The sequence below is a fragment of the Lactuca serriola genome, chromosome 4, assembly GCF_051521515.1.
Source record: "Lactuca serriola cultivar US96UC23 chromosome 4, Lser_US96UC23_V15, whole genome shotgun sequence".
In the NCBI taxonomy this organism is placed as follows: Eukaryota; Viridiplantae; Streptophyta; class Magnoliopsida; order Asterales; family Asteraceae; genus Lactuca; species Lactuca serriola.
The window spans coordinates 268,724,609-268,751,948 of NC_136411.1; the positions used below are offsets into that span (position 1 = coordinate 268,724,609).

Genomic DNA, 27,340 nt, shown 5'->3' on the forward strand with positions numbered 1-27,340 from the left:
TAAACTACAACAAACCGATTAAAATATAAATAGTCAAGAAAGTTATACATACCATAGAATACATATCGAATGAAGAAATATCAAAGCTAAGCATTCAACAAAGTGTTACATACCATAAGTCGATAAATTCATTTATTAAGCAACCATTATATGTTGTTGCATGGCTAGTCTGTGAATTTTACAAGAAAACCTTTGTTAAAGCTTCTAGTTTATTGTCTTTTATTAGTACTGATATATTTCATTTTGAATTGTTAGTGAATACGGTATGTTAGCCATTGTCTGGTCAGTGGTTACAGCACCATATTGCATCTCCATCTGTAGTTTGTTAATAACACATTTTAACAAGGGTTGATGTCATGAATAAGTAATGAACTGATTGTTTTTCTTAAACATCATTATTTTAAAAATGCCATAAATAGGTAACAGACTATTTAACTTTATTACAAAATACAATTCAAATATTGGAATTTGTGAACACATAATTTCGGTTGTTTAACATTTTAAATATATGTCATTTTGTGATACAATATAGTTTATTACCTATTTATGAAATTAACCCTTTTAAAAATATAATGCAATAAATTTAATAACAAAAGTTTTAATTTATTTATATAAAGTTGTATCTCTATAAGTCATTACTATAAAACTATAAATCCATTTAAACAATTTATTACCTGCTCTTGGAGGCACTTATTTGCTGCTTTTAGTATTCCTTCCTGGAGTACAGTAAATGAATTGAGATTCAGATATATGTCCAAAAAGAGCATCAATAAGAATTATGTTTTCATGGTCCTTAAGTTTTGCATAAAAAGTAGCACGTTATACTTAAAGTTGATAAGCGTTACGAGTGTTTTCTCTAAGTAAAAAAAATATTTGATTGAGTTCATGTATTAGGACCTTGAAGAAGCATTCTTCAACTCAATTAGAAAAAATGTAATTATAAATTATTAATATGTAGAGATATATGTGTTCCATTTATAAGACCTAACTGGAATTCTTAAACTATAAATTATAAAATTCATCATATAAATCCCATTTCTTCATATTTTACCATGGAGGCTATAGTTTAATTCTCATTGTTCTCTTTTAAATCATTATGTTTTATTTAATTTGTGTGTTCGTAAAACTAAACTTCCTCTAGATTGAAGCATGCTATCATACCAACGAAGAACTCTATAACATGTTTAAAGAAAATAAATTAAATGTAAGCATTGATTTTGTAGATACATTTGAAGAAGATATTAACAGAATCACAAGAAATGTATTACTATTATGCCCACTAGTCAAACCGAGGATTTGAGGAAAACTTTTAAAATAAAGGCATAAACTTTTATAAATGATTTTGTGGTAAACAAGAAAGAAGCAGTGTGTACGATCAGTCAGCGCCCGAACGGTCAAGATCTCCAAAATACCTTACAATGTTATGTTATGAGATAAGTTATGATATGAATTGTTATGCATGCTAGAAGACTAGGTATTCATGATAGGACTAGAGTGGCCTGATTTGTGATGCCTTAGTCTAGGGAGAATTGCCGATATGAGATGCTTTGATAGCGTGCAGATAGATAGTGCATATCAGAGGTAGAGTACTCACTATCCGGGGTTTGGGGAGGAAGATTTGGGATGAATGCTGATGCGGTGTGGTCGGTAGTATTGGGCCCGTACTACCGAAGACACCGGGTCAGTGGGAGACCCAAGTAAGAATCCCTGGATATCGGAGACTGAGTAGGGTTGCGTTATCGAGTGCAATTACACTCGATGGAGTCTCTGATAGTTTTATGTTGTACTTCAGAGACATCATGGTTAGACCACGCCACGGAGCGAGTACGAGCGGTGTGAGTGACGAGGAGATTCGTCAGATGATTCATGAGGAGGTGGCTGCAGCGATCCGGGCTGAGATTCCGGAGATGTTTGGGTCTATTAAGACCACCTTGATGGAGACTTTTGAGGAGCGGTACGCCGCATTGACTTAGGCTGCAGCCGCTGCAGCTACCGCAGCTGTGGCCGCTGCCAGGCCACAGGGGGGTGACTCGTTGCTGTTTCGGGAGTTCAGCAACACGAAGCCACCTGAGTTTGATGGGACGCAGGATCCGATTGCTGCGATGAGGTGGATCGCTGATATTGAGGGGTGCTTCTACACTTGTTCATGTCCGGAGCATCTGAGGGTACGGTTCGCTTTGAACCAGCTCCGTCTGGGAGCGAAGGATTGGTGGAAGTTCGTGACGGCGAACTTCACTTTGGCAGAGATTTCAGCAGTGACATGGGAGGGGTTTACCTCTATGTTCAGAGACGAGTACGTTCCCCCGGTGGAGAGGGAACGATTGGTTCAGGAGTTCTTGACCCTCAAGCAGGGTATTGATTCGGTCGCGGTGATCACGCGGAAGTTTCATGAGAGGGCGATGTTCTGCCCCGAGCTGGTGTCCACAGAGCAGGCTCGGATGAGCCGGTACTTGGGTGTTTTGAGGAGGGATATCCGGGAGTTTGTGTCAAACTCCACCTATCATACCTTTGCTGAGCTTCAGGCGAATGCCAGGAAGCGCGAGATTGAGTTGGAGACCCAGGCCAGGGAGGAGGCCGAGTCTCAGCGGGTGGACCGGCGGCCGGCTCAGTCTCAGCCGGCAGCCAAGCGGACTAAGTCCGCCGATTCGAGGACGGGAGGTCTGAAGGGCCGCACTTGCGGAAAGTGCGGCAAGGGTCATGATGGGGCATGTCGATCTGGTGCTTGCTACAAGTGTGGCAAGGAGGGGCACATTGCTAGGGAGTGCCCCAAGGGGTTTACGGTTTGCTTTCATTGCAACCAGATAGGCCATCGGAAGGCCGAGTGCCCTCAGCTTCTTCAGGGATCTGCACCTACTGCCAGAGCTACTTCGACTCGACCGGTGAAGGCCGAGGCCCCGAGGGCTCGTGGGAGAGCCTTTCAGCTGACTGCGGAAGAGGTCCGCGCTGCGCCCGATGTTGTGGCAGGTATGCTGTATTTCATGTATTTATTTTGATGTCAAGATGTTATGCTTATGTTATGATATGCGTAGGTACTTTCCTTGTGAACTCTGTGCCTGCTTTAGTGTTATTTGACTCGGGTGCGAGTAGGTCCTTTGTATCCTTAGCTTTTAGTCAGCATATCAGCGTTAGTCGTGAGTCGTTGAGTCGGCCTCTGAGAGTTTCTATAGCTGACGAGAGAGTGATTTGTGCCACGAAGATTCTCCGGGGATGTGTGTTAGAGATTTTCGGGGTGGAGTTTCCGATTGACCTGATTCCTATTGCGATGGGTGATGTCTGTGTCATTATGGGCATTGACTGGTTGAGCCGATTCGGCGTTGTCATCGACTGTGAGCGTCAGCTGGTGACTATACAAGAACCTAGCGGGGGAGTTCTTTCAGTGTACGGCGAGGGTACCCGTTCAGGATCAGCTTTTTGTTCGGCCGCTAGGGCGAGGCAGTGTCTACAGCAGAGCTGTAAGGGTTTTGTGGCGTATGTGATGGATACGCGGGAGGTTTCCGAGAGACCGATCAGTTGAGGAGGTCCCAGTGGTGCGTGAGTTTCCAGATGTGTTCCCCGAGGAGCTGCCGGGAGTACCTCCTGTGAGGCAAGTAGAGTTTGGTATCGATATGGTTCTGGAGGCCGCGCCTATCGCTAAGGTGCCTTATCATCTTGCACCTCCAGAGATGCAAGAGTTGTCCTCGCAGCTTCAGGAGTTGCTGGGGAAGGGATTCATCCCGCCGAGCAGCTCGCCGTGGGGAGCACCTATTCTGTTCGTCAAGAAGAAGGATGGTTCACACCGGATGTGCATTGATTACCGGGAGTTGAACAAGTTGACGGTCAAGAACCGTTACCCATTACCGAGGATCGATGATTTATTCGATTAGTTGCAGGGAGCATCTTGGTTTTCCAAGATCGATCTGAGGTCGGGGTACCATCAGGTGAGAGTGCAGGATGAGGACGTCCAGAAGACAGCGTTTAGGACGCGATATGGGCATTATGAGTTTGTGGTGATGCCTTTTGGGCTCACCAATGCCCTGGCTGTGTTCATGGATCTCATGAACAGGGTATGCAGGCCGATGTTGGATCGGTCAGTGATTGTATTTATCGACGATATTCTAGTGTATTCGAGATCTAGAGAGCAGCATGAAGAACATTTGAGGGAGGTCCTTGGGGTTTTGAGATCGGAGAAGCTTTATGCAAAGTTCTCCAAGTATGACTTCTGGTTGCGGGAGGTCCAATTCCTAGGACATGTTGTTAATCAGGAAGGGATATTGGTCGATCCGGCCAAGGTTGAGGCAGTGATGAGTTGGGAGGTGCCGAAGTCACCTTCTGAGATCAGGAGTTTCCTTGGATTGGCAGGGTATTATCGGAGATTCATTAAGGACTTCTCCAAAGTTGCAGTGCCACTCACTAGATTGACCCGAAAGGGGGTTGCATTCTCATGGGGACCCGAGCAGCAGACCTCCTTTGAGACACTTCGCCAAAGGTTGCGCGAAGCTCCGGTATTAGCTCTCCCGGAAGGGATGGAGGATTTTGTAGTATATTGCAATGCATCGATTTCGGGGCTGGGTGCAGTGTTGATGCAGAGGGGTCATGTGATAGCTTATGCGTCGAGGCAGCTGAAGCCTCATGAGGTGAGATATCCCACGCATGATTTAGAGTTGGGGGCAGTAGTGTTCGCTCTCAAGATCTGGCGTCACTACTTGTATGGGGTTCGATGTACGATATACACGGACCATAAGAGCTTGAAGTATTTGATGGATCAACCCAACCTAAATATGCGTCAGAGGAGGTGGTTGGATGTGGTCAAGGATTATGATTGTGAGATCTTGTACCACCCAGGCAAGGCTAATGTGGTAGCCGATGCATTGAGCCGCAGGGCGGAGAGCACTCCACTGCGAGATGTATGTTTGAGATTGACTGTAATAGCTCCAATATTGGATGCTATTCGTGGGGCACAGGCCGAGGCTGTGCGACCAGAGATGCAGAAGAGAGAGCGGGTTGTCGGTTTGGTTTCAGAGTTCGTTACGGATGAACGAGGGCTTATGATGTTTCAGGGTCGGATTTGGGTACCATTCGTGGGTGGTATGCGTATTACTTTGATGGAAGAGGCTCATCGATCGAAATTCTGGATCCATCCTGGGGCTACGAAGATGTATTTGGATTTGAGGAAAGAGTATTGGTGGCCCTGTATGAAGAGGAACGTCGCATGGTTCGTGGAGAGGTGCTTGACCTGCCGTAGGGTTAAGGCCGAGCACCAGAGACCGCATGGCAAGTTGCAGCCATTGGAGGTTCCCGAATGGAAGTGGGAACAGATCACCATGGATTTCATCACCAAATTGCCGAGGACTGCCAGAGGAGTCGATGCAATTTGGGTGATTGTGGATAGGTTGACGAAGAGCGCTCACTTCCTTGCCATCAGTGAGAGTTCTTCAGCGGAGAAGTTGGCGGAGATATATGTGAGAGAAGTGGTATCTCGGCATGGGGTGCCAATCTCGATTGTTTCAGACCGTGATGTGCGCTTCACTTCCAGATTCTGGAAGAAATTCCATGAGGAGCTGGGTACTAAATTACATTTTAGTACCGCATACCATCCCCAGACAGACGGTCAGAGCGAGCGAACGATTCAGACGCTGGAGGACATGCTTCGAGCATGTGTGTTAGATTTCGGGGGTAGCTGGGATGCGTATTTACCCTTGGCAGAGTTTTCCTACAACAACAGCCATCATTCGAGCATTGGTATGCCACCCTTTGAGATGTTGTATGGTAGGAGGTGTCAGACTCCCATTTGCTGGGGAGAGGTGGGGCAGAGAGTGATGGGCAGTACAGAGATCATGCTTCAGACGACAGAGCAGATTCAGCAGGTTAGACAGAGGTTATTGACCGCCCAGAGTCGACAGAAGAGTTATGCAGACAGACGTCGATCCGAGCTTGAGTTTCAAGTCGGCGACTTCGTTCTCCTGAAGGTCTCTCCTTGGAAAGGAGTGATTCGATTCAGGAAGAGGGGCAAGTTGGGACCCCGGTATATTGGGCCATTTCGTGTGATTGCGAGGATAGGCCGGGTAGCCTATCGTTTGGAGTTGCCAGCAGAGTTGGGGCAGATCCACGACACTTTTCATGTGTTGCAATTGAGGAAGTGTATAGCCGACGAGTCGGCAGTGGTTCCATTAGAGGATATTCAGGTGGATGCGAGCCTGAATTATGCCGAGAGACCAGTGGCCATCAGGGATCGGAAGATCAAGGTTCTGAGGAACAAGGAGGTACCTCTGGTGTTGGTTCAGTGGCAACACCGGAAGGGATCGGAAATGACTTGGGAGCCGGAGCGTGAGATGCGGGAGCAGCATCCGGAGCTATTTTCAGAGTGAGACTTCGAGAGCGAAGTCTAGTCCTAGTGGGGGAGAGTTGTAACAGCCCGGAATTTCAGGTATTGTTATATTTATGATTTTGAGTGTTTTAAGAGGGGACTCGGCGAGTTGGAGCCTAGACTCGCCGAGTAGGATCGCGGATCTGGTCGCGGGTTCACGATTGGACTCGACGAGTCCGGATATGGACTCGGCGAGTCTGCGCTGTTTAGCGAAAACCCTAACCGTCCAGGTTTGGGACGTATATGAGGGACCTTATGGCCGTCATTGTTCACCCTAGTCCTCTGAGAGAAACCCTAATTCGATTGTGAGCATCTGGAGCAAGGTAGAAGACCATTGTTGATTTTGGAAGTGTTGTTTTGCAAGGAAGAGGAGGCTTGGTTAAGGGAAAAACAAGGGAAGCCACGTTCTGAGGATTGGGGACACAGAGAGCACGTTATTCAGGTAATATTTCGAGTTGCATCCTTCTATGTTGATGTGTATATGGATTTAGGGTTTATTGAACCCTTTTGTGGCTAGATTGAGTGTTACCTTAGTCCCCCAAACGATTGGAACCCTGTATTGGGATCTTTGGAAGTCCAGAATGTCCCATGCCTGAGCATTTCGTGAATCAATGGAGGTTTTGGATTGGAATCCTTATGCCTTAGGTCAAAATGTAAATTATGAGTCGTGGGGTGTATTATGAGCACCGAAATGAGGACCTTACGTGATGAATCAGTCTAGGAAGGCCAGACCTATGAATGGTCGGAGCAGTTCTGACCTTAGAAAGCAGTTTGAGCGGTTGCATGGCATGGACTCGCCGAGTCCGATGAACAGACTCGGCGAGTAGCTTGAAGATTAACTGGGACTCGTCGAGTTGTTCTTCAGACTCGGCGAGTTGAGTCGGGGTGGCCCCGCGATTCTTCCAGGAGAAACTCGTCGAGTCAAGGAGGATACTCGACGAGTAGAAAGGGAATCTTAAAGAATTGGTGAGGACGTCTAGACTCGCCGAGTCGCCCTAGCACTCGCCGAGTCAGGTCAAGTTGACCGTTGACCGTTGACCAGAGTTAACCTATGTTTGACCTCTTAGGGATAGTCAAACTTAGAAGATAAAAGTGTTAATAAGAGATGTATGATGACATAGGGAGATTGTAGCTCGGTGGATCGAGTACGAGTGACTTCAGGATTTGCTAGCTTTCGACATTCACGAGGTGAGTCTTCTCACTATACTGTACCCGGAAGGGTTTGACTGTGTGACCGGAAGGTCGGATATGATATGAGATATATGTGCTATATGTGATAAGCTAATTTTTATACGTGCTATGTATGTTATGTGGGCCGGAAGGCATTATGTTATGGGCCGGAAGGCATTATGTTATGGGCCGGAAGGCGATTATGTTATGGGCCGGAAGGCGTTGTGTTGTGGACCGGAAGGTCGGCGTGGGTAGGACCGGAAGGTTTACCCAGCAGGGACGGAAGTCCCCTGAGACACATGAACCGGAAGGTCAGGGCCTGGAAAGGCGTATGTGCGTAAGTTGTATATTAGGGAACTCACTAAGCATTTATGCTTACAGTTGTTATGTATGTGTTTCAGGTACTAGCGAGGACCGTGGGAAGGCGCCGGCGTGATCTGTACACACTGAAAGATGCTTTGTGATCTTGGGATTTAGATGATTAGTATTTTGACATGACACTTGAAATGTTTATGCCTTGTTTTGAATGGAAATACTATATTTTGAAATGAAAATTTTGTTTGAAAATTTACGGTGTTACAATTGTGTTTATCGTATTCCAATGTTGTTTGAAAATTTATAAATTTGCATTAAATCCCAAGGATTTACTATGATGCGTACAAACAATAGAAGTGAAGTAAAAATCTTTAAGAACATGAGTCCAATTTGTGTAGTTCTCTGATATCAACATCAGCCGTTAGCATGTCAGCTTTACCTTTCTGTATCGCATTTACTTTTGTCCAATAATATGACACTCTTCTTCTACCTTTCTTATAATCAGATCTAATCGAGAAGGATTGATTTGGCATATGGACGAAACTTGGTAATTAGAGAAATAATAATTGGTTTTATTATTCACAACTAATCAACATATAATTCTCAACATTATTTGTTGGTTTCCTTGTATTTTTATTAATCTCTGATTAAAACAATATTAAAGGGTTTTTTTAACATTAAAATCAGAATACATTCATTTGCTAATAAATATTAGTTATCATCATTCAGCGAACGAGAAGGAAAACGGGCAGCAAGTTGTGCCACTAAGCCTTTTTGTATGATAAAGCAAATTCTTTTGAAGACTACATCCATAGATCTAGGGGATATAACATTGTTATGCAAGATTTGTTGTACTCTATTAAGAAACTCCACTTCACTCGAAAAAGGATACCAAATGTATCAAATGCAAATGGTATGAACACGTGTTGATTTTCCATACATGATTTCTCATGTTTGGTGACCTAGCACCTAACAGCTTTTAATGTAGCATGTCCTGTCGTAATATCCCCGACCTTCAAGCCCACAAGAGGGGACACCCCTGTAAGGTCCACACATGCATCTAATGTTTTTATAATTTATGTTTATAAATAATCGACAAATGGACACCCAAAACCCAACTTCTAGTCTCCACTACATGAACCAAGAGTTTGCCAAGCTTGACCGATTCGATGGTCAGAACTCCACCCGCTGGTTCGACAAGGTCAAGTCCATGCTTCAAGTGTTGAAGCTCGCCTATGTTTTGGACCGAAAAGTGACCCCAAATCTTGCTGATCCAATTCCCGAGGTGGGAAAAAATATGGATCCAACGGTCATATTTGATCTGGGAAAGCAAAGGGCTCTATGTAGAGAGTCTAAGAAACTATGTGTGGGTCACATCAAGAAATCACTGTCTGATTGGCTAGAGTTTATGTCTAAGTAGCTAGAGTTTGAAATGGCTGATGATAAACCTATCATGGAGCAAGTGCATGAACTCCAAGTCATAGTCAACAAGCTGAACGCGCTCTCCATCTATATACCAGAACTCTTTTAGGTTGGTGTCATGATTGAAAATTTTCAACTTTTGTGGAAATACTTCTCTAAGAGAATGATGCACAAATCTGAGGACTACTCCTTGGATGATCTGACGAAACAGCTTCGATTAAAGAGGAAACTCGCATCAGGGACAAGCGTGGTAATGTCAGATCGATTGTGTACCATGTATCAGTTGGGGGTTCTGGTCATTAGGCGAAGTCTGGGGGACAAAACAAGAAGGACTTCGGACCCATGAAACAAATCTTCATGAATCCGGGTCATCATAATCCTAACTCACAGCCAAATAGGGTCAGACCTTACTATGTCTGCGGAGAGATTGGGCACTATGCAAGAGAATGTAAAGATCTCAAATCAAGACCGGTAGCGCATGCAGTCAAGCAAGTGACTGATATTGTGGCAAGTTTAAAACTTGGAGAGATTTTCATGATCTCTTCCCTTACCCAAGCAATCTGTTCTCAAGGATGTCTTGTAAACACTAGAGCCACCGTGTATGTTTGTGGGTAACGAGAGAGCTTCCGCATTTACCATCCAACACCACCATAGATGATTATAGTCTATTTAGATGGTCATAGAGTTGAAGTTTAATGGAGAGGCGATGTACGTTTGAAATTCACATGTGGTGAATGGGTTACCCTTCGAGATGTTCTTCATGTTCTTAATATATCAAAGGGGTTGGTTTCTACAAATAAGTTTGACAAAGGTGGGTTCAAGATGGAGCTTAAGAAAGGAAGAATTGTGATCAGTAAGACTAGAAGGTATGTTAGGAGGGCAAAGAACTATTCAGGAATGTATCGTCTTTCCCTTAGTGATGAGGGTAGTGCGAGTACGCTAAGTGTTGAAAGTGGTGATTTTATTGTTGAAAATGTGTCTTTTGTTAGTATGAATGATGTAACTAATGGAATGATTGCTAATGTGAATGACATGAACTTTTCTGGTTACTTTGTTTGTTCAATTTCTTTATGGCATAAACGTTTAGCACACACTAATGTTAAAACCATTGAAAAAAAATTGCAAACTAGAGGAATCTTAAAATGTGACACAATAGATTTTGAAAAATGTGAAACTTGTGTAAAATCAAAGTTTACAAAGAAATCATTTCCATCAGTTAAGAGAAATAAATCATTACTTGAGTTGATTCATTATGATATATGTGAGTTAAATGGAATACTTACTTGAGGAGGAAAAAGGTATTTATCACATTCTATGATGACTCCAATCAATATCTACATGTTTATCTGCTGAGATCAAAAGATGAAGCTTTTGATGCATTTAAACTGTATACGGTTGGAGTTGAAAATCAACTTGAAAGACGAATCAAAATTCTTCACTCGGACAGAGGTGGAGAATATTTCAACCAAAAGTTTGACACATTTTACAAATAAAATGGAATCAAACATGAGAGAACTTCACCATATAATCCCCAACATAATGGTTTGGCTGAAAGAAAGAATAGAACCCTTTGTGAGATAGTCAATTGCATGTTGAACTAATCATGTCAACAAAAGAATATGTGGGGGGAGCACTATTAACTACTTGTTATCTACATAATAGGATCATTAGTCGTGTGATTCCTACAAGCCCTTATGAGTTGTGGAAAGGTAGAAAGCCTAACCTAGACTATTTAAAAGTGTGGGGATGTGTGGCTTATTATCGGACACCTGATCCTAAGAGATCGAAATCGGGAGCTTGAGTGATGAAGAGTGTGTTCATTGGATATGCTCAGCACAACAAATCTTAAATATTATTGGATGACGAATTTGGTGTTGTTGTAGAATCCAAATATATGGAATTCTTCGAATACAAGTTTTCTAGAGATGGTGATAACTCCGATAATACAACATCTACAAGTACTTCATGAGAAATACTCCCACCTCCTCCTACTGTAGTGGAACCACGAAGAAGTACTCGGGCTAGAATAGAGAAAGTTTTTTTAGATGACTTCTATTCTTAGTTGGTTGAAGGAACAAAAAAGAAAGTGACAAGAGAGGATATCTTTGTCATTAACATGGATGATGATCCTAAGACCTTTACTGAAACCATAACGTCTAGACATGCTCCTTTGTGGAACAAAGCCATCAATGATGAAATGGATTCAATTATGGGTAATGGAACTTTGGAGTTAGCTAATCTACCCAAAGAGAGGAGACCCATAGGATCCAAATGGATATTCAAGAGAAAATACCATCCACATGAATCCATATCTGCCTCTAAAGCAATATTAGCTGTTAAGGGCTATAGACAACGAGATGGGATCGATTATTTCGATACATATGCCCAATTGCTAGGATTAATTCTATTAGAACACTGATAGAAATATCAACTTTGAAAGAATTTTACATTCATCAAATGGATATAAAGATAGCCTTTCTAAATGGTTATCTCAAGGAGGAAATTTACTTGGAGCAACCTGAAAGTTTCGTGATACCTGGATAGGAAAATAAATTGTGTAGACTTATTTAGTCCTTTTATGGATTGAAACGAGCTTCCAAATAGTGGCATGAGAGATTTGACACCACTGTGACTGCTTTTAGATTTCAACATAATAGTACTAACATGTGTATTTATTCCAAATGCACTTCTAAATATATAGTTGTTATATGTGTGTGTGTTGATGATATGTTGATCATTGCAACTCACCTAGAAGGTATTCTTGAGACGGAGAAGTACCTATCCTCGAACTTTAAGATGAAAGATCTTGGAGAAGTCAATACAATACTTGTTATCAAGGTGAAAAAGACAGGAAATCAGATTTCTCTAAGTCAACCACATCATATAGAGAAAATTCTAATAATGCTTCAACATTTGAATATTAAGGAATTCAACACTCCTTTTGAGTCAAATGTGAAACTAAACGTGAATTTTGGCCGAGCAGTGGCTCAACTAGAATATGTAAGTGCAGTTGGGAGCATGATGTATGCTACACATTGAACTCGACCAAACATCACATTCGCTATAAGCAAACTGGTTTAGTATACTGTCAATCCAGGGACGGAGCACTAGAAGGCAATGGGTATAGTATTGGGATACCTGGAAAGGACAAGTACTTTTGAGTTGACTTATTCGTCATCTAATATAATAATAGAAGGTTATTTCAATGCTAGGTGGATAGATCACACTAGTGATTCAAAATCAACAATTGGTTGAAGTTGTACTATATTTGGGGTGCTATTTCTTGGCAGAGAAAGAAACAAACATGCATTTCTCACTCAAAAATGGGAACATAGCTAATTTCCTTAGCAGTAAAAGTCAAAGAGGCAAAGTAGATCCAAGATCTACTCATGGATACCTGTCTATGGGATATTCCAATTCCCTCTATACCCACGTACTGTGACAGTGAGGCGATCATGTCTAAAGATATAATGCAATATATAATGGGAAGTCGAGACATGTAGGTCTAAGAAACAATTTTGTGAGACAACTAATTGAAAGTGGTACCATCAAATTTTTCTATGTCAAGACAAGTAGGAACTTAGCAGATCTGCTTACCAAACCTATGACGAGAGATTTGGTTACATTTACCATGAGAGCCATGGGTCTAAAACCACAAGAGCATCGCTTAGTGATGGAAACTCGACATGACATTAGTGCTCCTAATTCTCAAGTGTAGAGGGTGACAATGAAATCACTAATAATAGAAGGTACTATCATTAATGATAGATCCATGTGAGGTAGGACAGTACATCGTTACTGAGAATTAGGTTGAGTTGCGACTCTTAACAAAGTTTTAGAGACATCTAAGCAACGAAGATGTTGTAAAACTTCACCTATATGACCTAGAGGTTGTGTCGCCTCGAGTGAAGATTAGTGGTTTATCTTCTAAAGGTTCATGAAAAGGATTTATAGCGCATGGCCATATTAGCTCTTAGGGAGAACGCAAAGACAACATATTATGTGTGGGGGTAAACCAGAGAGATCACACGGTTCATGGTTTAAACCTATAAGGATACCATGAAATTGGTCTTTTCTTGTTTGTTCTCATTAAACTAAGGTTTAATCTTCGTGACACCCAAGTGACATCATGTGTCTAAGTGGAAGGAAACTTTCCAACTTGGTGGGGGATTATTAGAAATTATAGAGGAAATATTGCAAGTTAGCAAGTTTCCTTTATCTCACGTTAGTAGGGAAAGAAACATTTAGTGGGTTTATAAGGTTTTTCCCTTGATAGGCCTTCAAAGGCTTTAATGGATCAAAGGAATGGGCCAAGCCCACACACGCACACCTAGCCTAGCCTAGCACTAGCCGACGCTGCGAGTGCACTTAATGGCGTGATTTACGCGCACTTGGCACTTGGCACGGCGTATCGGTCACTGGGAGCTGAGAAGCTTTTATTTTTGACGAGTTCATGTCAAGTCGGTTTGACCGATCCGGTCAAACGGTTGACCATCGTTGACTTCATGGATAAAGTGACTGAATGTTCCAGAAGGCTCAATAGACGGCATGCTTAGAGAGCAAGTCGTCACCCTAGGGTTTCTAGGGTCTGACCTATGAGGGCCCTTTATTTCCTTCAAGTGTTTCGATACCTATAAATACAACTTCCTAGGAGCCGTATGCGACACACAAATTTTAAAGCTCTCTCTCTCTCTCTTGGCGATTTCTTCTAACTTTCCGAGTATTCACTTTGCGTTTATCGTTTTCCAATGCTGCTGGAAAACTGATAAGTCTGCATTAAATCCTCGGGTTTTACTCTGTTTCTTACGGTCAATAGAAAGAAGTAAAAAACTTGAAGGACAGGAGTCCAATCCGTATCGTTCTTTAAGATCAAGATTAGCCGTCAACATGTTGGTTTTTCTCACATTTACTTTCGTCCAATAACATGACACTTTTCTTCTACATTTCTTAAAATCAGATCTAATCAAGAAGGATTGATCTGGTTTCTGGATGAAACTTGGTAATCAAATTAATAATAATTGGTTTTATTATTCGCAACTAATCGACATATAATTCTCAATATTATATTTCAGTTTCCTTGCGTGTCTATTAGTTCTAATTTACGACAAACACACCATGCATGATGAATATAATGCTCTTTCTGAAAATAAGACATGAGAGATGATGCTCTTGCTCGTGATGTGAATATTATTTGCTCTCTTTCATTTTTTTTACTCATAAATGTCATTGTATGGGTTTATAGAGACGCAATGGAAGGTCATAATAGATCGGTTTAGATTTTGATGAGACATTTGGCGGAGTTTTATAGCCTTTATTAACTAAATCACACTTAGTTTATCAACAAGATTGTATTTTTGCATGGAAAACTTTATATATATATATATATATATATATATATATATATATATATATATATATATATATATATATATATATATATATATATATATATATATATATATATATATATATATATAAAAAGAAGCTACTTGTGCATGGTATCGTAGTTTTGATCAAACACATCTCTAATCATTCCTAATTACTAATGGATAAACCATGATCTAAAACTAAAAGAAAACAACAGAAATGAACGTTGATGTACTATCATAGCAACGAATAATGTTATATCATTTCTTATATAAAATAAAGGATTTATGTTGATAAATTTGCATGATAGTAAGAAAATCATAAATAAATGTATTACTTTTAAACCCACTCGTCCATTTAGTTGTCCTACTGTAATATACACTTGCATAAAAGGTTGCGTTGTCTAACCCATAATGGAAACATGTCATTCATGATGAATATAATGCTCCTTTTTTAAATAAGATATGAGTGACGATGCTCCTTGCTCATGATGTTAATATTATTTGCTCTACGTGATTTTTTAATTCATAAATTTCAATGTAGGGGTTTATTTGAGAGACGCAATGGAAGGTCATAACAAATTGGTATAGATTTAATTTGATGAGATATTTGGCCTAGTTTGACAATCGGAGATCAAGTAATAAGACATAAACACGTTCGTAAAATTTCGTACCTTATTTTTCAACAGCTGGATTTCTTGAGCCATGATGTCCATCTGTGTAGAAAAATGTTTGAATGACATTAAATTTAAAAAATATTCAGCTAAAGTAGTTACCTATGGTAGGCACACCTGATTGAATTGCATGTTCATACTCCATTTAGTATTTCCAAACTACTTTACATGCTTTCTCGGTTGTTTTTTATGATTTTTATCGCAAGATAGTACTCAAGTGATAAAAAAATGTAAAAAGATTTAGATTCTTGGATCTTAGAGATTGTAAGATTAAAAACATGCATAAATAGATTGTATAGCTCGAAGTGATTGTAAAGTTGTGAAGTTGTGAGCAAAATACTTACATTAATTTAAGACTAAATTTCAAAAATGATTGGTATATTTCTATGATTATTTCACTCCAATTCCACCTTCTTTTCACTCCAATTCCACCTTCTTTTTCTAACTATGAAGCCTTGTTGTTCTATTTTGTTATGGATATTGTCCCATTCTTGTGGCTACATTACTAATGTAAAATGTCTAGATTAGTCTTTTTATTTATTTATTTTAACAATTTGGTATTTAAGGTAATCTCTATGTTCTTAATTGAGAGAGAGAGATTTCTTTAAATTACACATATATATAAAAATGAAAACAAAGGGTAATTTAGACGTTTCATATAGGTGATTTAAATATATTGACCCTCTCCTTTACAAAATAGAACCACATGAGAAATTAGTTGGAAAAAGAAAAGTTTTAGCTTCAAATAAAATAATCATACAAACATAAGGACCATTTCTTTAATGTAGTCTTATTTTGACGCTCTAAGATTTGTAGGTTGGACAGGTTTCTTGTCAATTTGAATTTTCATGACTATTGGGTAAATGTGTGGTTCTTGTTTTTGCCTAAAAAGCCATTCCAAACATAACCTGATCAAATCTTAAAGAAATAGAGATTGACTTTCGTCCGTTACCTTTTAAGTTGTTGAATTCGTGGAGGGATAATGACTTAAAAGTGTAATATATTTTTTTGATTTGTACACATTTAGTTATCGACTTTTTTTCGTCCATATTTACCCCTTTAATTTGTTAAACTGTACACATTTAATCCTTATGACTGGCTACTTCAGGTTAGCCGGCAAAAATGACTTGATAGGGTAATATATTTTTCAGTTTGTACACGTTTAGTCCTTAATATTTTTGTACACATTTAGTCCATAATATTTTTTTTTTGTTGCAAAATAAGTCATTTTTGTTTTTGTACTCATTCAACACTTATAAATGATTTCTTTCGGTTTTTCTCATAACATCTTAAGTGGGATAGCCATATGGTGGCGAGAAAGTTTGAGGTGGTCCTGCTATATGTTGTAGGCCAAGATACCTGGTGCGGATCGGCTGTAAGTTGTAGGTACGGAGGCTCGAGAAGAACGGTTGGGTTAAGGCGGCATACCGACAAACCCTGGGTATTCCAGTCCGGTGATTGATTGAACATGTTGTGTGTTGGCATTCCAGTCGGATGACTGATTGGGTCAAGGTATTCCAATCTGATGAGTGTGGGTCTGTTATGCATGATAATATGTTTGTTGTATCGGGTATTTTGGGGGAAACTCACTAAACTTTGTGCTTACCCAGTTGTTTATGTTTTCAGGTTCTATTGTTGATCATGGGAAAGCGAAGACATGACTGTACACACTCATCAATAGTATTGAGGATTACGAGTTTCTTATATTACTCTGATTTTTGATAAATTTTGGAATAAACGTTTTTGCTTAATAATGGATTTATAATTAGGGAGTTTTTCCTTATTTAAAAATGAAAATTTTTTGTTGTTAAAATGAGATGTTACACATAAACATCAACAGCCGCACACACTTCATCAATGATTGTCCCACGTAAGATGTCGTGAGAAAAACAAAAAGAAATCATTCATGAGTACTGAATGAGTAAAAACACAAAAATGACTTATTTTGAAACAAAAAATATTAAGGACTAAATGTGCACAAAAATATTTAGTAGTAAATGTGTACAAAATGAGAAATATATTACCCTATTAAGTCATTTTCTCGGCTAACCTGAAGTAACCGGTCATAAGGACTGAATGTGTACAGTTCAACAAGTTGAAGGGGTAAATGTAGATGAAAAAAAAGTCACTGACTAAATATGTACAAATCAAAAAAATATATTACTCTTTTAAGTCATTATCCCATTCGTGGATGCAAAATATTGATATTTAGATGGTTACAAAGGATTGGATCAAATTTGCACTCGTTCAAAAAGTTTCGGAATTCCTAAGCTTCAAAAGAATCTTTAAATGTTGAAAGACAAAATAAAATATGGGGTGAAGGAGAAAATGAGGACCAAAAAAAGGCTAAAAGTAAAGCATATGAAAAAAATAATAATGACATAGATTAAAAAATAGATGGGTGTGTGGTTTCGGAAGCTTATATTGAGGAAAGGTTCCATGTTCCGAAACATCTTTTAGAAATGGAGGAAAAAGACAGTTTTGACCGACCAAAGAATTGAAGTTTAATTGGAATTTACACGGTGATGATAATTCTAAGCTCTTCTATTCTATTTTAAGCAAAGGAGGAAGAGAAAAGGTATTAATGGAATCCTATCCGAGGGTGAATGGAAGATGGATTCGAGTGTTATTAAAAAAGAATCTTTAGAGTATTTTAAAAAATATTCCAAAAACAACATGGAGACAAGTCGTACCAATCTCGTGAAGGTTTCAAGAGTATATCTGATGAAGATATGGGTATGTTAGAAGCTACGTTTTGTGGAGTATGAACTAGAGGTCGATGTTTGGGAATGTTGGTTAAATAAGTGGTCGGGTCCTGACGGTTACATAATTGAATTTTTCCAAAAAATCTCAGAAATCAAAGGAGAGGAAGTAATCGAAGTTGTTAAGGAGTTTCAAGTCTCCAAATACATCCCAAGAGGATGTAATGTGTTGTTTATTTCATTAATCCCTAAGGTGACAGATGTGACACTCGTTTCTGAAAAAAGGTTGGCCAATACTTAAGGAATCAAAATAAGGTTTTTAGAGAAAACCCTCTGCCACGACGTGGGGCATGGATTCCCACGACGTGGCATGATATTCAATGAAATGTGTGTTTTTGAGATGTCACGACGTGGCATAAAGTGGCCACGTCGTGGCAGCCGCTGTAGCTCAAATCTAGGATTTTTAAGGTTTCCCTCATATATAAACACCTTAAATCTCTTTCTAGGTTATCTTCTTCAGCCTCTACATCCCTATCTCGAAACCGTAGCCTTCATGCATGCTTGAGAGTCCATTTCCTTGATTTTGAGCCTTGTTATTGGATTTTTTGTAGTGCCTTAGAAGAGGGAAGTTCACAAGGGAGCAAGGGAACAAGAAGCAAGTTTGAATCCAACATTCTCTTCAGTTTTCTAAGTTGTTGAAGGTATAAAGTTTATACCTTGACACCTTTTCTTCTAGATTAAAGCTCTAGGTCATATATGGGTGGTTTTTGTCCCTTTCATGGATGTTCTTGGAGTTTGAAGAACTCTAGAACTTGTGGTGGCTTTCTTAGGTCCCTGGACTTTTTTTGATTAAGAAAAAGGACCATACTTGGTGTATTTTGGGCCCATGTTCAAGTTATACATTTATTAAGGACTTAATGGACTTTGAATGCTAGATCTAGCCTTGGAATGGAGCCCTTATAGATACTTTGAAACTTTATCCAAGTATGGAAGAGTAGATCTGAAGGTATGAGCTTTAATCTAAAAGGATTAAGCTCTTAATGAGAGAAATGGCATTTTACCAGTGGCCACGATGTGATGAAGGGTAGTCACGACGTGTCGAAGTTTAAAGCCACGATTTTCTTGTTTTGGCATTGTCATGTGCCAAGGAGGGCCACGACATGGCGATGTCCTGCATGTTGACTGTTTGACCTTGTGTCCCCATAGCGTGGCCAAGGAAGGCCACAACGTGGCGTTTACTTTGACCAAATTGACCATTGAATTTTGACCAGTTTGACATAGGGTCAAACTTAAGTATTTGGGTCATTGATTAACATTTTACCAAGTTTTGGTGCTAGTATGTTCGTGGGAGCAACCAACACTGAAAGGGAGTGTGTCATAGTGTTTTTGGGTTCTTCGATTCAGGTGAGTTTCCCCTTACTATACCTGTGGGTCGAAAACACAAATGTCGGCCCACTAATTTTGGTTATCATTTAGTAGAGGGATGCCCTAGGGACTGTATGTAGTTATGTAGGACAGATTGGGGACTCTTGATCTAGGCTTTCTTGTCTATTCCTTGTTTGGTTGTGGCTCTAGAGTATGATCATTTGTTCAGGTGTCTATCTCACATCTAGTTACTTATGGTTATGCATTACTTAGAGAGTTGGTTAACAGGGATCTTATAACTGTGAGATTTTACCTTAATAAAAATGAAAATTTTTTGTTGTGAAAATGGGACATTACAAAAAAATCCATCTAAAGTTGATGAGTTTTAGCCTATAAGCCTAGTTGGAGTGGTGTACAAAATAATTTCAAAATCATTAGCAAATAAGCTACAGTTAGTTGTGCGTAAAGTGATAAGTAAAGAGCAAAATGCATTCATGATGGGTGGGTAGATTCTTGATGGCTCCTTAATCATTAATGAACTAATTGCTTGGACTAAAAGGAAGAAGAATGAGATGATGGCGTTCAAAGTGAATATTGAAAAGACTTACGACTGACTGGACTAGGAATACTAAGGGCCATATATAGGAAAATATCCATAAATATGGATAAAAAGTCAATACATATCGGTGGAAGGCAAAACTAGTTTTTATGCAAACAACATCTGTGGGTCTAAGTGATATAACATTAGTATGCGTGACCCGTTGGAATATGTTGATGAGTTTCACCACCTCTAGTGCGAGAAAACCAAAGATATCAAATGCGAAAGGTATAAACACATGTTGATTTTCAGTTCATGCATCCTCATGCTTTGCCACTTTGCACGCGATGACTTTCAAAGCAGCATGTCCTGCTGTGAAACCCAAGTTCCTCAAACCAACGAGAAGGGAGACCCCAGTAAGATCCACACAAGCGTGATTCCCTTCTACCCATCCAAAAACCAAAATGTTAGTTGGTCTGAGTGTGGATCTTCCATCTATGGGGTCCGTCAAAAAGTTCACAGACACTTGTTAAATTTGATGGGGTTTAGGAGAAGATGGAGAATTTGGATTAAAGCATGCCACAAATCCTCTACTACTTTGGTTCTCGTCAATAGATCACCTACGGAAGAGTTTATGTCTAAATGAGGCATTAGACATGGAAACCCGCTCTCACACTTTATATTTTTCATTGCAATGTAAAGTTTAAATGTTGCTCTTACGATCGCTAAAAGGAATGATAGTTGGATGATATAAACGTTGGTGGGGACGGGTGTTATACTTCTCGCATATTTTATGTCTACGATGCTATATTCGTTTGGCCTTTGGGTCATACAAATATGTTTGAAATAATCTGTCTTCCTAGAATGTTTCATTTGACCTTAGGTTTAAGGATCAACATTTTTAAATCAAACTCAATGGAGTCGGAGGTAATGCCCTAGAAGTAGATCTAGCAAACGGTGATGTGTTTTAATCGTAGAGTCGTTGTCTTCCCTAATATGTTTTTGGGCATACCGGTTGTAGATAATATGGTGAGAAAAAGCTCATGGTACCAATTGTGGAGAAGTTTGAAAAAGGAAATCCTAAGAGTTCGATGGGAAAAAGCAATGGTAGATAAGGATAATCGTGGGCTCGGTGTAGGTAGTCTCTATGCGCTAAATAGAACATTGGTGGTAAATTGAATTTGGAGATTTAAGTTGGATAAAGAGGCACTTTGGTGTAAAGTCATTAGGTGCATTCATGGTGAATATGGCTTCTTACTGAAAATAAAATCCATACAACACGTGAATGCACATGGAAATTTATTGTTCGATCAGTTTTTAATTTAAGAGATAAAAGCATTGATTTTTTCAGGTTCTCTAATGTCAAGCTCGGAAATGGGTTGGAGAGTGTGGGGAAAGAAGTATAAAAGACTATTTTCCTATATTGTTCAATCTTGAAAGGCGTATAAAATACAAGGTTGTTGAATGCTTTGTGAATTGACTGCGGAGATGGAACTGGAAGAAACAAATTGGAGACGTGGCCGAAATAGAGGAACTTCATAATCTTATAGACCAAGTTAATGATGCGGAGTTAGATCTGTCAAAGAAAAATATTTGGAGATGGAGCCTAGAAGGGGAAGGAAACTTTACGTTTGTTTCGTTAATGTCTTCTAGTGATATGTAAATTCTACATAACAACAATGCATGTGCTAAGCGGAATAAGTGGATGGTGTGTAAGGCTAATATTCTTAGGTGGAGAATAAGTCTTAATCGCATTCGTACAAAAGATAACGTCGATAAAATAGGTATAGACGTAAAGATAACCTTGATAAAATAGGTATAGACATGGATAACATTTTCTGTAATTTATGCTTGAGATCATTTACTATTTGACTTTGGGTCTATAAAAATGGTTTGGAGTAAAACTAAGCAAATGGTGGGATGTAAAGCTTTCAAGAATTCAAAACTATGGCGATTTATTAGGGAGATTGGACATGTGGAAGGATTCAACCCACTTTCAAATGGCTTTTGACAGCGCCATATGTGCCATGTTCTGGTGCACGTGGAGGTTAAGAAATGACATGTCTTCAGAAAAAAAAAAAAAAGATGCATCAAGTTGCTCTTTAATGATGTTACATTTCTGTCTTTTTAATTATGTAGATTAGCTCTAAATGTAAAAAGTTCAATATTAAATTGTTAGATTTGTTGAGGAGCCCTCCAAAAAATGTAATTCTTGTTTTCTCTAGTTAGAGCTCTTCTTTAATATATATGGTGTTTTAAAAATATAATAATTCAACAGAATAAACACATCAAACCTTACCTTTGCTGAGCGTATGTGATACATCCAGACTTCAAGGTTGTTTTCAAGTATTCGAAGTTCATCCAAACTCATTTTTCCAGCACCACCTTCAAACATATACCTACCGAAACAAAAATTTAAAATTTAAATTAATAGTAATAATACTTAACGATGGTGAATCATGAGTGTTAAATATGCTACACCCTTATTTGTATTAAAACATGAAATTAGAGAAAATTAACGATGGTGAATCATGAGTGTTAAATATGCCATTATTTAAAATGGATGATACCTGAGGCCTTTCTGAAGTACGTCAATCTCATTTTTCAGCATGCTGACCTCCATTTTCGACTCCTAAATTCCAAAATTCATAACATCAATTACAAAAATGTAACAGAATGTGATATATAGTAGTAATTAGTTTAGCGATGAACTATAGACAATCTAACAAGATAAAAATTATTTTTGTGATCCATATAATATACTATCATATCATTTAGCAAAGCTGTTGTAACAAAAATAAAATAAAACATGATTAATAGTTTTTGTCATATGTTGTCATAATTAACATGAAATAAAAAAATATGTAAAATATGGATAAAATATTGATATACGATTTCTTTCTTTGTACTTAGTGTTTGCATAATTTTCCTTTTTTGTTTTCGGCTAATTAATTAATTTCCGGTCTCTTTTATTTTTTTCGTCTACTTTGTTTTCGCTGGTGGAGGTTATACCACACTCACCAATCACCATATTTTTTAAATATCACATCAATTTTTACCATATCCCACAAAAGTGACGGAAGTCATATCACACCTTACCAAACTCACCATAGTAGACATATTTATGCATGAATTACAACATCTGAAGGAATACATTTTTTTTCCTGTGCGGCAAATCAATACCACAGACCACCTTTACCACATTTCTTTTTTACCCCTCGATGCGGTGTTTACCGCATATTGCAGTATACCGCAGTATGTGGTAAAAGACGCACCGCATAGCCTAGTGGAATTTGGTGGCACACCAATTCTTTCTATAAGCTTAATTATTTCCCCAAGGGGAAAACTATCTTAATTATATATTTTCATTTAAATTTTGTCAAGAATAATTTTAACAATGTTGGGAAATTACATGTGCTAGAAATGATATGAACAGAAAGGAATTAAACAAACTCCGTAGAGTTAACTTTACTTACTTTCTTTATGTCTACAAAAACGTATATTCAAGATAAAGTACAAAATAAACATTATTTATTTATTTATGTGCCTAAACAACCTATTTTGTGAAAAAGAAACTCTTTTACTTCTTAAGCTTAATCCAATGAAGTAAAACTTTTAAGCCAATCGAAATATACAACGTGTAATTAGCTAATGCATGCGTACGTGCTGCGTGTAAGGAAATAGTCAAGACATTTATTTAAAAAGATAATAGAAGATGCTCTCTAATGTCGAAAAGTATGAAAGTTACTTTATCTTGAGTAGACATATTTTTCCAGATATTCTCCTTGACTAATGAAGCATCTGATTCTTAAAACAAGCTGTATATATACTGTGTGTGTGAGAGAGAGAGAAAGAGAGAGAGAGACCAGAACATTATTTTCATCAGCTTGTTTCTCCACTGAGCAACGGGCAGATTTCATATACTTCTCTAAAAGTCCCTGCATGCTTCTTTAATCACAAATACACAAAATATGATAAGCACAAGGAAGTCGACACTGACTAAAAGGGAGCAATATTGGTCCTTTGCTTTGAATGATAATTTATAGAATAATTGAATTGTAAATTAACGTACGGTGATCTTAAAAAAAAATGATATTTCTCTATTTTAATAAAAAAATAATTTTTATTTTTTACTTCTTATTTATTTAATTTTATATGCCATATTTCATTTTATCGGTCATGATATTTAATGTCATATCATTTATCAATTTATTGACTTTTTATTTTAAATTTTAAATTTTTTCATTCTAATTATATTAAATTTATAAAATTACAATAAAAATTAAAAGAAATCAGTACGCATTATAAAGTCACACATTTATTTAAATCAATAATGGAAATTTTATATAACTAAGAAAATATCTCTTAATTAATAACTTATTTAAAATAATTAATTGGTAATTTTGAATTTTTTATTACGAAAATTTTATTAATTTTGTACCTGTGGTTTTTTGAATACTAATATAGTTGACAAACTGAAAAACAAAAATAAAGAAACAACCGAAAGAAATTAATCTTAGTTAACTAAAATTAATTTTTGTATACTAAAAAGTAAAAACCTATAGAAAATAAATGTTGAGTTATAAAATATATATTAGTTAACTAAAATTATTTTTTGTATACTAATAAGCAAGGTGTAAAAGTCATTAAGCGGTGGATGCGGTCGACTGGGTTAAGGGACTAATCCGTTTAAACGGAGATTAATAGGTACCTACACAGAGACCCTTAATTATAATAGAATTTATTATTTAAAAATTGAATATTACCTATATTATAAATAAAGTAAAAAACCATAAAATTTTGGCATATTTAGTCGTAAATATAACTAAATCATTATATATAATAACTTTTAAACTAATTGAGAGTTTTTTTAACGGTTTTAGTCATCAATCATCATAATTTAGTCACATAATATCATAAATTTGACTAATCAGAGATTTTTTTTTTTTTTTAAATTTTGAGTGTCTAACTTTTTTACCGGCTAGGTTGCCTATGGCCGCCTAGGACTATCTAGAGCCACCCAGAACTAACTCCGCCTAACTCGACCGACTATCATTAATCATAGACAGTAAAAAACCGTTAAACACCTAAGCGACCGCCTATGTAAATTTTGCAACACCGCTAATAAGTAACTTTTATAACAATTGAAAGAATTGTAAATACAATTTATTTTAATTCAATATTCAAGATATATATATATATATATATATATATATATATATATATATATATATATATATATATATATATATATATATATATATATATATATATAATTTTTTAGAATCACAGAATATATAGTTATACATTTACATATACATTCATATTGTAAGGTGTTTATAGGTAGAGGGACATGTAAGATAAAAAAAAAAAAAAAAAAAAAAAAAAAAAAAAAAAAAAAAAAACCGACTTATGTACACGTGTAGAACGCACATCAATAAGTAATTATATAAGTTATAAAAGTACAAAGTGTGTAAACTATAGCAATAATTAATTAAAGTGTTATGTACATATATAATTTATGTCCATTATCTTAACTTTTTATAAATCGACTAGTTAGTGCTTCATTTATTTATTTTCCACTGACATGATCTTGTATATATAATAGAATATTTCTTATATAGAAATGATGGAACTCATTTATTATGCCATCATAATTAACTTCTTTTAATGTTCTTACTGATATAGATATGTTACTTAACATTACACAACTTTACATATATTATGCATTCACCTAGTTTCTAGTTTATTATATTTGTCATTTAAAAAAAAAAAAAAAATTATATGCATTTACATGTATATGTGTGCATACCCGTTGGTGGCAAGCTCATAGAGTTTGCCATGGGACGAGAAAATGATGAGACCGATTTCAGCATCACATAAAACAGAAAGCTCTTTAGCCTTCTTGAGAAGCCCCGAACGGCGCTTGCAGAAGGTCACCTGCCTATGAACTGGGTTCTCGATCCTCCTCATCTGTACCTTACCTCTTGCCATATCAATTGTTGTTGGAATTAATCAGGTTTTTATCTAAAAAAAATTGAAGAAATTTTTTGAAGTCTGCAAAGTTTATGCAGACAACCTCCCACTAGTTTGAACTAGCTTCGAGGTTGTTGCAATTCTTCTCTTGTCGTCTCTAGCTTAGCTTAACACACATTAATCCATTGCGTCTTAAGGAACTCCCTTATATACCACACGGACTAAAAAAATTGGATTCTCTTGCCGTGGTGAAATAAACAAAAATAAAACAAACAAAAGGAATATTCCTTTTCTGCGACTACTTTTACAGTTCACTATTTTATTTTATTTTCAAAAAGGGACCATTGAAGGTAGAGGGTTTCTTTTCATAATTTTTTAATACAATCAGTATTTTTTATTCTAAAAAAAAGAATCAAATTTTCAAATAAAGTTTTTATTTTTAGAATAAGATTAAACATGGGAAATTGTTACTTTAGTCCAATCATCTTTCCTATATTACTTTAAATGGTCCATCGCAACTGTCTTTTGCTTTTAAAAGGATTGTGCTTGTGATTTTATGGTTTAAAATGTCATATTTTAAGATTTGAAGGGTGCAACCGGAAACATCCATCCTACTAGGATGGTTGTTTATTCCATGTCAATGTCAACTAGATTAAATATGTCAGGTCATTGCCATGTGTTTTGTTAGTAAATGAAACTTAATATCCGTTTAAGCCCTCTCAACTGTCCCTTTCATTTATTCTGCTACCTTTTTCATCGGTATAATTTTTTCAAACCGTGATTGACAAGAATCCGTTACTTAAACTCATCATTGCTCAAATCGGCCAACATAATCAATCCTATGGCTGTCTACATGAAGATAGATCTCCATTTTGCCGAAAATTTTTATGAGGTGCCCCGCTATTTGTTACTGAGATGATGCAGAGTAAAGGTTCAATGATGTCGATTTTGCTGGAATGGACAAGAACAACTTTGTGGTGTTCCTTTAAAGATTCACTAATGAGGTATGCTTCAATGTTTACTTTTGCATGCCCGATGTGGAGTTCCCTGATGGCTTGAAGGTAATAGCTATTGATATAAACTACATGGAGTTCATCGAAGTAGGGTATGCTTCTGCTAGTGTAATTCATGTATACATGGACCATCTTGGTGTTAATGTACATCAATGGATTCTTGACGAGCAAGCCGAATTATGCAGTTCATTAGACGAATTGTCTGCTAGAAATGAAGTTAGTGAATAAGTGCAAGGTGGTATGGATATGGATGATGGAATTGACATTGAGGATTTGGTAGGTCATAGTTGTCAAGGTGTTATGGAGGATTTGCAAGGCACTAGGAAAGATTTGCAAGATAGGGAAGATGATTGTAACACCCGAAATCAGAAAGGTCAAGAAAGGAAAGGAAAAACCCTAAGTTAAAGAGGGTTGACTCGTCGAGTCCAAGGAGGAACTCGGCGAGTTGGAGCGGGA

General features: G+C 37.7%; 1 protein-coding gene across 3 annotated transcripts; it reads right to left on the minus strand.

Annotated features, from left to right (window-relative positions):
• Positions 1–26,062, minus strand: AGL12 (AGAMOUS-like 12). Of its 3 annotated transcripts, none has more exons than XM_079037816.1 (7): positions 25,708–26,062; positions 23,762–23,840; positions 22,466–22,527; positions 22,195–22,294; positions 15,291–15,332; positions 675–716; positions 1–315 (listed from the first exon to the last, which is right to left on the minus strand). In XM_079037816.1, the coding sequence occupies exons 1-7, from the start codon at positions 25,887–25,889 to the stop codon at positions 223–225; spliced, it is 600 nt and encodes a 199-aa protein (XP_078893942.1). In that variant the 5' UTR covers positions 25,890–26,062; the 3' UTR covers positions 1–222. The 3 variants fall into 3 exon arrangements, with proteins under 3 accessions (XP_078893942.1, XP_078893941.1, XP_078893943.1); XM_079037815.1 differs by having other exon boundaries at positions 23,762–23,843; positions 25,708–26,061; XM_079037817.1 differs by lacking the exon at positions 15,291–15,332 and having other exon boundaries at positions 23,762–23,843.
• Positions 26,063–27,340: the final 1,278 nt, after the last annotated feature.

What these genes read in the sequence shown, in the direction of transcription:
- AGL12 (XM_079037815.1), bottom strand. Translation starts at nt 25,889, where the DNA reads ATGGCAAGAGGTAAGGTACAGATGAGGAGGATCGAGAACCCAGTTCAT. An exon ending in TATGAGCTTGCCACCAACGG is followed by an intron (nt 23,844 to 25,707) that starts GTATGCACACAT and finishes TTGTGATTAAAG; the next exon opens with AAGCATGCAGGGACTTTTAG. An exon ending in TCCAGCTGTTGAAAAATAAG is followed by an intron (nt 717 to 15,290) that starts GTACGAAATTTT and finishes ACTGTACTCCAG; the next exon opens with GAAGGAATACTAAAAGCAGC.